Below are 10,237 nucleotides of genomic sequence, written 5' to 3'. Positions count from 1 at the left end.
TGTGAATTTACCACCGTCACGATCGCCCAGGACCACAATCGACAATCGATAGGTACATACCCCGTCGATAGTGGGTTACGTCAACCGCCAATCTCCTCCAGTTCTCTCCTATGTTGAGTTCCCCTGTTGCGTGCAGTCTGGGAGCGGGATCTATCGATTGACACCGGACACATGCTCTCACCGCCCGCCGGACTTCTTCCCTAGTCATGTTCGGGTAAACTTTCCTTGCTAAGAACAAGGACCTATCAACACCCAGGTGATGTGTATTCCATGCAACTCTTTCGCGCATAGGGACCCTGCGACGCACACTTCAACCTTCTTTTTCTCCTCCGGCACTCTTAGCCAACATTTCTTTTTACTATGGTTAGCGTGTCCGATTTCTTCACTCCTGAAGGCACTTGGGTTAAGCTCACCTTCACGCTGAACTCTTCTATTAAATCCCTCAGGATCCCAAGGCGCCGTTTCATAATGACCTCAGCTGCCTCTTTAGTGCGTATTCTCTTCTCAGCCGTCAGCATTGAGTTCATCCATCCCACCACTGTGGCTGAGTCTATCCTGATTTCAATCTCACGTAGCCCCCACTTCAACGCCAAATTGACTCTTTTTACAACCTCATCCAACTCCGACACATTAATGTGATGGCAGTCACCCTTTTCTTGCTGCCACGCCCCATCTTTGATTATCACACCTCCCATCTCCAAGACTACGCCAATTGCTATACTGCTAGCATCACATCATATAATTCCCATGCTCTTTTGTGGTACACTCTACTGTCCTCTCACTGAATCCTCGCGTCTCACCTGTCGTATGACGTCACGTATCATCTTGAGTGTGCCATCATCAACCTTGTCTCCCCAATCCGACGATCCTGATCACTTCTTAGTATAACTGCACGCTACACGGAGCCATCCTGCGATCGGGTAGTGACCAACCAATTTGCCGCACAGTGAGAAGAGCTTTCGTCAGTTCATTTCGTCCTTTACATTCTGGACCTCTCTGCCTCTCCTGGACGTTTCTCCTTCCATCGATTCCGGGTCCTTCGAGACCAATCCAAACTGAGCTAAGTCTTCCACTACGTCCGACGCCGGTGCAACAGTCTAACCCACCAATGTGTCATCGAGGTAGGTATTCGTGCCCTTCTTCATCATTTCAGTCTTCTTCAGGAAATCTCTGTTCATAGAGAAATTATGATACTTTATTATACTGCGATTGTTCCTCCGTTATGCTGTCCCCCACCCCTTCTTACTGTTACAGTATCACATAATAAGAACACATATGTACATATACAGTTACGCATAATTTCAGAGTACATATCCTGATCAAAATACTAGCAGGATACATCATAATTTATCCGGAGGGAGTATTACAATATAAATAGAAGTAAAAATCACTGCATGTGCGCCAGGAATTTTCTTAAAAGTAAAAAAGATCTAAACATAGAAGTTTACTAACTAACCTGAGCCTGCAGCAATTTATAATATCTACCCAACAAATATTGTTACGGTACTTGAAAAAAAGTGCTAAGAATTGGTCATAAAGCGCTTATTGTATTTTAACATACATTAAACTTTGGCATGCAGTATAATACCTTATACACCCACAACCTTTCACTTGATGCCACTAAAAAATTAGCAATAGGAACACTTATAGAAACGAATTGCCCATTGCAAGTGAGAAATTAATGTTTTATTTACTATGTTGTCAATACTTGACTCCAACGTTTCCAACCGATATTGTTTGTTGACATTTCTAAATCCCGAAACTGGAAGTAGTGCTAAACATATTTACTAGGTAACTCTTTGTTTTATATAAGTCTTATTCATATTTTACCAAATTTATAGAAGATTGACAATGTTTATGCAGGCCTCTCCTTGTTACAAGGTTACTGACCTGGTTGGTTAGGTTAAACTGGACTGGTAGATGGGAAAGACCCAGTATATTTAATGTACGTGATTACGTATATTAAAGTGATATAATAATAATGATAATAATAATATGTAGAGGGTAAAAATCCAGGCACATGCAAGTATTAGTATGGATATTTAACATGAAACTTACGTTGTCCAATAGCTCGTAACCAAACCAAACCTAATACCTAACCTGACCATTCTAAGATTCTTATTCTATAGGGAAAATAGTTATTTCATATGCAAAAAAAAAAAATGAAAGAGGGTAGACTGGAGGGCGTAATATTGCAAAAGATTTTTGAAGGGGGAATCCATTCTATTATTTCTAAGCCATTGTTCTAATTGGTATAAGTTTGGGGTGTTCTTGGTAACTTTACTTTTGTAGTTGTTGACTTATACTTATTTTCATCAGATCATTTGCACATGTGAATATGTTGGATACTATTAAGATATCATTTGTGAATAGGTTTGATAATGAAAATGTGAGTATTGCTCCTTGGGATATTTCATTGTACAGTTTTTTAGTTCCCAGAATTTGGTTGTATTGGTTAGTCTGCACTATCTGCCAACTAAGAAGTTTTTCAACCAATTCTTGTCATTATTGTGGATATCTGTCAATTACCTTCCGTGATAGTATGTGTTGAACTGTATCAAATACCATGCTTATGTTTGTTGCTAATGTAATCATTCCCTTTGGTGGTGATTTCTTGTTTAATCCCTCAAGTACTTGTAATGATTGTGAGAAGTATGCTGGTAGAATGTCTCCCATTGAACCCCAGTTATTTTAGGGAGGTGGGTAGATTAGTTATTGTTCTTTCTGTGATTAGCCCTAGGAAGGAAGGGGATCAGGGGTTGGGGGTAAGTGTGAAATGGTTGTTTGTTAATATGACACAGCCTAAAGAGATCTCTCCCTGTCTCCTCGATTTCTCTTATTCTGTGATAATTTTGCATATTGTATTTCATGGTGGTGTGAAAGGCCTGCACACCCAGATCTCTTAATCCAACACTCACCAACTGCCACTTGTGTGGGCATTTGGGCCCAGGACATAAGCCCACTTCAGGAATTGGTGGTGTTTTATGTCCTGGGCCAATTCCTGAAGTGGGTTTTTGTCCTAGCCCCAAACATCCATACAAGTGGCAGTTGGCAAGTGTTGAATTAAGAGACCTAGGTGTATATGTATGTGTGTATATATATATATATATATATATATATATATATATATATATATATATATATATATATATATATATATATATATATGCATGTGGATAGTCAAGGGTGGATTTTATGAATTGTTTGAAGACAGTAGAGTTACCCTATATTGTCTGAAACCTGTTCTTGTAATAGGTTTTATGTATGGGGGGACAGAGAGGGGGGGGTCGCCGATTTAATGAAGCGGCCTAGCTATGGATGTGCTGTGCCTTGCGACACTGCCTCTGACCCAGGGCAGTGGACAAGGTATAGGGATGACCCGTCATCCAGGAGGTGCTAAGATGGGAGGGAGGGTGGAGGGGAGTGGAGTGTATTTAGTGATGGAATGGGTGGGAATGATTTTATGCCTTTTTCTTTTTGGCTACCTCCCTTGTAAGGGGGGAAAAGCCTTGGTATATGTATGTATGTACTGCTAGATCTTTAATATAAAGGCCATGTGAGTATCAAGAGTGAGACATATAATTTCAGGATTCTTTTCTACAGTAATGTTTTGTTTTTATATGAAAATGATAGATTCACAGTTCTTTGCTGTATCCCTCAATACCACTCACCCATCTCATTATATCACACAAACAGCTGAATGTAATAGGAAAAATACACCCTAGCAGCTTACTACTCACACAGAAACAGATACAACAATCTACTACCAATACTGCATAATACATCTATACAAAAACACTTTCACTCTCAGATCACTAAACAAATTCTTCAAGACAGACCACTAAACTCAATACCTTACCAACACCCCAAATACGTTACCCCCACAAAAAATCCCTCACAAAAGAAGTGAGAATCACATTGACATGCTTGCATTCAGGGCATCATCCACCATTGGAATAGTGTCAACACAGAATAAGTTTAGCCACATAATCAAACTGCCCTAGATGCAACCACCACACAGAAGACAATGTCTCACACTAATAATCATTAGGCATATACATACATACATATACCAAAGGCTTTTTCCCCCCTTACACAGGGGGTAGCCAAAAAGAAAAAGGCATAGAAACCACTCTCACCCATTCCATTACCTATATATTCCACTCCCCTCCACCCTCCTCCCTCCCTCTTATCTTGGCACCTCCTGGATGATGGGTCATCCTTGCATTGTGTCCACTGCCCTGGGTCAGAGGCAGTGTCGCAAGACACAGCACATCCACAGCAAGGCCGCTTCATAAAATCGGCAGGCAAGAACAGTATTTCTTCTTTAAGTGACCTCTGGGCCCACCCAGTGGCTGTAACCAGTTACCAGGGAGCCATAGGTCTCCTACAAGAGATCTGGGGTAATAGATTTATATATACAATATACCAGTGGCTTTTTAACCCAATGTAAAAGCGGCAGAGTTTAAGAATACCTTGGAGATAGCACCAATGTAAGGACAGTAGCACAGGTATAAACCACATTACAAGAATTGCATTCATTGAGGCATAGATTTATTGAAGGAACATGTATGATGTTGATGAATGTGTAGTGTTACAGATAATTGAAAAAAAGTTTTAGTTGTTATAAGTATTGGATTCTTGACATTGTTCTTCTGGGTGTTGGGCTTGAACCTGATCTTCATGGTAACAGGTCATGAAGTTTTGGTCAAGATTGGGAATTCCAGAATTTAATAGTTAAAACTCCTTTCACACATTGTGTTGTTTAAATAATGAATGACTCAGTAACTGAGGTAAAGAAATTTTAAATGAGAAAAGAGTTTGTGTTTTGTGTAATTACATCCATTCTTTTTATTTTTCCAGGTAGCCATGGCTCATATCCTGCAAGGCTCTTCCGGGGGTTTTGGTGGCCTTATTGTCCGCAAGGTTAAAAAAGAGAGTGAAGATGAATTTAAGAAACCCGATCCTCCCAAGAAGAGTTCTCTCCTCGGCCTAGATAAGTTGGCCGCACTCAAGAGAAAAATACAGGAGGACGATGAGGAATTGCAAAGATCAAGTAGAAGGGGAAACAGCTACAACAGAAATAGTGATGATGATGATGACAGTGATGATGATGATGAGAGAGATTTAAGGAAGTCTCACCAAAGTTATGAAAAAGATAAGAAGTATAACAAAGACAGGGAATATAGGTCACGTTATGACGAAACTCCATCTTATACGGGTGGGGTCAACAGAGAAGCAAGAGAGAGGCTTTTGGAGAAAGAGAAGAAGTACAGAGATAAATATGTTCATGCATCAACCAAACACAAAGATAAGAAGAAGGACCAATATCGAGACAGGGTAAAGGATAAGTATAAGAACAGGAGCTACAGTAATAGTAAAGAGAGGAGTAGATATGATTATATGAATGACAGGAAGAGATATGACAGAAGTGATAGGTCGCAGAGACATGATTTTTCTGACAGAAGAGATCGTTCTGAGAGGTCTGATTATTCACATCGAAGTGCAAGAGAATGGGACACCCCGGCAAGATTTTCAGATGCACCACAAACGCCAAAGATGCCTAGTGGGAAGGATACTCCCTCACACTCAGCCTGGGACGAGGATGATCCAACGCCATCAAAAACTTCTTCATGGGATATGCCAACTCCTGCATTAAGAAGAGATCAGGAACGGGATAAGGATTGGTCTGTACGTAGTTTTAGATCACATAGAGGGGATATGAGCTCAAGGCACACGAGAGGAAACTATGACGAAACACCTCTCCCAACGCCATCGTATAAGCACAACCCTTGGATGGGTGAAGGTAAAAGTTACGACCATGAATTCGAGAATGATGAGGAAAGGGAGAGATGGCAAGAAGAGGAGAAGAGATTGGATCGTCAGTGGTATGACATGGACCAGGGCTATGATGATACCAATAATCCATTTTCTGATGTTTCTGAGGAATATGAAAGGAAAAAGAGCGAGAAGATTGAGAGAACACGGAAGAAAATGAGTGCTAAGCAAAGGCAAGTTCACAAAGATAATGAGCTATGGGAAACCAACAGAATGTTAACAAGTGGCGTAGTCCAGAAGATTGATTATGATGAAGATTTTGAGGAAGAGTTCACCAACAGAGTCCATATTCTTGTTCACAACATTGTTCCTCCTTTCCTTGATGGCCGAATTGTCTTTACAAAACAGCCAGAACCTGTCATACCTGTCCGTGACTCTACTTCCGATATGGCAATAGTAGCTCGCAAGGGTTCAACTGTTGTGAAAGCAAAGCGAGAACAGAGAGAGCGACGTAAAGCTGCAAAGAAGGAGTGGGAGTTAGCTGGAACACAGCTAGGAAATATCATGGGCATAAAGAAAGAAGATGATTCTGATAAACGCAAGATAGAGGATGGCCAAGATGATTTTAGAGCTGATCAGAAATTTGCAGAGCACATGAAAGACTCGGAAGCTATGAGTGATTTTGCACGAAAGAAATCTATAAAGCAGCAACGACAGTATCTTCCAGTATTTGCAGTGCGTGAAGAATTGCTAAGAATCATTCGTGAAAATCCTGTAGTAATCATTGTAGGTGAAACTGGAAGTGGGAAAACTACTCAGTTGACTCAGTACTTACATGAAGAGGGTTACAGCTGCCACGGAATTATTGGATGTACACAGCCTCGCCGTGTAGCTGCCATGTCTGTTGCTAAGCGCGTGTCAGATGAAATGCACACTCGGTTGGGAGAGGAAGTAGGCTATGCCATTCGCTTTGAGGATTGCACTTCAGAAAACACTGTGATCAAGTACATGACTGACGGTATTTTACTGCGTGAATCATTAAGAGAAAGTGACTTGGACAATTATAGTGCCATCATAATGGACGAAGCCCATGAACGGTCCCTTAATACTGACGTGCTTTTTGGATTGTTGAGAGAGGTGGTGTCCAGGAGACAGGACATGAAGCTTATTGTCACATCAGCTACCATGGATGCTAAAAAATTTGCAACCTTCTTTGGTGAAGTTCCTGTATATACTATTCCAGGAAGGACTTTTCCAGTAGAAATGTTCTTTTCCAGGAATGTTGTTGAGGATTATGTTGAAGCTGCAGTCAAGCAGGCATTGCAAATTCATCTCCAGGCTGAACAAGGGGACATTCTCATTTTCATGCCTGGGCAGGAAGACATTGAAGTGACATGTGAACTGATTGTAGAGAAATTAGATGAGATAGACAATGCCCCTCAGCTTGGAGTTCTTCCAATATATTCTCAGTTACCATCAGACCTTCAAGCTAAAATCTTTCAGAAAGCACCTGATGGATTACGCAAGTGTGTGGTAGCCACAAATATTGCTGAAACTTCACTTACAGTTGATGGTATTAAATATGTAGTAGACTCGGGTTACTGCAAGTTGAAAGTGTTCAATCCAAGGGTGGGTATGGATGGTTTGCAGATCTATCCAGTGTCTCAGGCTAATGCTAACCAAAGGATGGGTCGTGCTGGTCGTACTGGACCTGGGATGTGCTACAGGCTCTACACAGAAAGGCAGTACAAGGACGAATTGTTGCCCACAACTGTACCTGAAATCCAGCGCACAAATCTGGCTAATGTTGTCTTGCTGCTTAAGTCACTTGGTGTTGAAGACCTCTTAAAGTTTCACTTTATGGATCCTCCTCCACAAGACAATCTTCTGAATTCTCAGTATCAGTTATGGATTCTAGGAGCTTTAGATAACACTGGTGGGCTAACCAAACTTGGTCGTAACATGGTCGAGTTTCCCTTGGATCCTGCCCTCTCCAAAATGTTGCTGGCAGGTGTTGATATGGGGTGCTCCCAAGAGATTCTCACTATTGTTTCCATGCTTTCAGTTCCTTCCATTTTCTATAGACCCAAAGGAAGAGAGGAGGAAGCTGATGCCATGCGGGAAAAGTTCCAAGTCCCTGAGTCGGATCATCTTACGTACCTTAATATATACAAGCAATGGCGACTGCAGAACTACTCCTTGAATTGGTGCAATAAGCATTTCATTCATTTTAAAGCACTCAAGAAAGTTCGAGAAGTTCGCCAACAACTGAAGGAAATTATGGATCAGCAGAAGTTGAAGGTAATATCTTGCGGCAGTGATGAGGATTTGGTGAGGAAGTGCATTTGTTCGGCATATTTCCACCAAGCGTGCCGACTTAAGGGTATCGGGGAGTACGTTAATCTTCGTACAGGAACTCCATGTCACCTTCATCCGACATCAGCGTTGTTTGGCATGGGCTACACACCAGACTACATAGTGTATCATGAACTTGTTATGACCAGCAAAGAGTTTATGCAGTGTGTTACCTCTGTTGAAGGGCAGTGGTTAGCTGAAGTAGGAGACAAGTTCTATAGCATCAACGAGGGAGGGGCTTCCCGACAGGAAAAGAGACGACAAGCTTTAGTACACAAAGCCGCTATGGAGGAAGAGATGGCTCGTGCTCAGGAGACCATAAGAGTACGTAAAGAGGAAAAGGAAAAGGCGAGGGATACAGGAAAGAGACAAGAAGTATACGAGATAGGAACTCCCAGAAGACAGCCAAAATCTGCCAGATTTGGAATCTAAAAGGGAATATCGAGTGGTGGTACTTGTGTCCGTGCATAGATTTTATTTTGTTTTTAGTGTTTATGTGCATTAAATGGAAGCTAGAATGGGTTGGGTAATGGATGTCAGTTAGCCCATAGAGTACTCTTACAGGGCACCCAAGGGGAAGAAATGTTGTAGTGTTGTCTGGACGTGTACAAGGTGCAAAAAAAAATGTGGCATAGAAAGGCCACTCTTTTCTGTAAACAGTCAGCCAATTGCTTATGTCAGACACTTATTGAAATTCTCTTTGTACTGTGGTGTTACTATGCTTCATGTGTCATCACTTATACTGTGAATCCCCCTATATACAAAAGGGAAATACCTTTAAACACTTTCATATATTGAAATGAGACTGGTGCTGTGTTCACTTGTGTGGTAAATTTTGTTCTGCACAGTATTCTCATATTTCTTTTCATCCTATCGAAGCATATGCCTTCATATGGAGAAAATTGTCCTCATATCTTTTTCATACTTTCGAATCTTTGTATATAGGGGATTACCTCTACTTTCTTTACCTTATGTACATATATCAAGGGAGGTAGCCAAAGTCAAAAGGCATAATTCCACTCCCATTCACCACCCCTCCCTCCCTCTCTCATCTTGGCTCCTCCTGGATGATGGTTCATCCCTGCATCTTGCCCATCGTCCTGAGTCAGAAGCAATGCAGCAAGACACAGCACATCCACGACAAGGCCATTTCATATTGGCAACCCCCCACCCCCTGTTCCCACATGCAGTAACATTTAAGATGGGGAGAAAGCCCTTTGGGCTGCGTCAAAATATCATTCACGTATAACCACTCCCTAACCCCCATCCCCCACCCGCTCCCTTCCATGCATCACAGTATCATGCAGACTCTTATTAAATGTTATCATGTGTATATATTGTATATATACTTATGTGTACATTTATGTCATAATTTTTAGTCCTTTATGATATAGAGTAAAATTATTGGACTTGGAATCCAGATGTACCTGCTGTTTATGAAAAAGAATTTTGTATGAATAAAAATTGATGACTTATCAAGGATTATCTATATACCAAGGGCTTCTTTCCTCTTATAAGGGAAGTAGCCAAGTCAAAGACATGAATGTGGGTGCCAGAACAGAAGGGTGCGTGGACCACGTTGCTATCAGCTGATCACTGTTGAGGAAGGTTCACAGGGTGCTATCCATTACATAAGAATGAAGGAGACTGCAAGAGACCATAAGGCCTACACTAGGCAGCTCCGTAACACTGTTGTGAGTGAGGCGTTTCCAGTCCCTTGACACAGTTAGTAGAATGTGCTGAATTTGATACGCTTGTCAGCTGTTCAATGAGCAAGTGTTTCTCCATAAGTCATTTGATTGAAACGTGACAAAGCAAGTCAGCATATAGGGTTAAACGTTCCCACATTTTCTGGTTTTCAAAACCATTTTTTTTACTTCCTGGTGGCAGTTTGCAATTAATCAAACGGGATGTTAAGGGATGACTGTACCCTAGTCTCACACTAGCCAAACTCAAAAGTTTGTATAAAGCTGTGTAAATCTGTCTCTCATTGCTAAAGCCAAAGATGATCCATTAAATTTTTTAAATTCATCATTGTTACATCAATTAATTTCTCCATATTGCTCACACTCTAAGGTGATCATTTATACTACAACTACCTATA

The 10,237-nt window shown here is 41.2% G+C and overlaps 1 protein-coding gene across 2 annotated transcripts; it reads left to right on the top strand.

Moving 5' to 3' along the window:
* The first annotated feature begins 914 nt into the window (after positions 1–914).
* Prp16 (ATP-dependent RNA helicase l(1)G0007) lies at positions 915–9,612 on the top strand. 2 transcript variants are annotated; one of them, XM_076190018.1, is made up of 2 exons: positions 915–1,125; positions 4,868–9,612. In XM_076190018.1, exon 2 carries the CDS (start codon positions 4,870–4,872, stop codon positions 8,563–8,565), a length of 3,696 nt encoding a protein of 1,231 aa, XP_076046133.1. In that variant the 5' UTR covers positions 915–1,125; positions 4,868–4,869; the 3' UTR covers positions 8,566–9,612. The 2 variants fall into 2 exon arrangements, with proteins under 2 accessions (XP_076046133.1, XP_076046132.1); XM_076190017.1 differs by lacking the exon at positions 915–1,125 and adding an exon at positions 1,684–1,791 and having other exon boundaries at positions 4,864–9,612.
* Positions 9,613–10,237: the final 625 nt, after the last annotated feature.

Source organism: Oratosquilla oratoria, chromosome 9 (assembly GCF_046742065.1).
Source record: "Oratosquilla oratoria isolate Oo_2021 chromosome 9, ASM4674206v1, whole genome shotgun sequence".
In the NCBI taxonomy this organism is placed as follows: domain Eukaryota; kingdom Metazoa; phylum Arthropoda; class Malacostraca; order Stomatopoda; family Squillidae; genus Oratosquilla; species Oratosquilla oratoria.
This window is presented reverse-complemented; position numbering and strand designations above follow the sequence as displayed.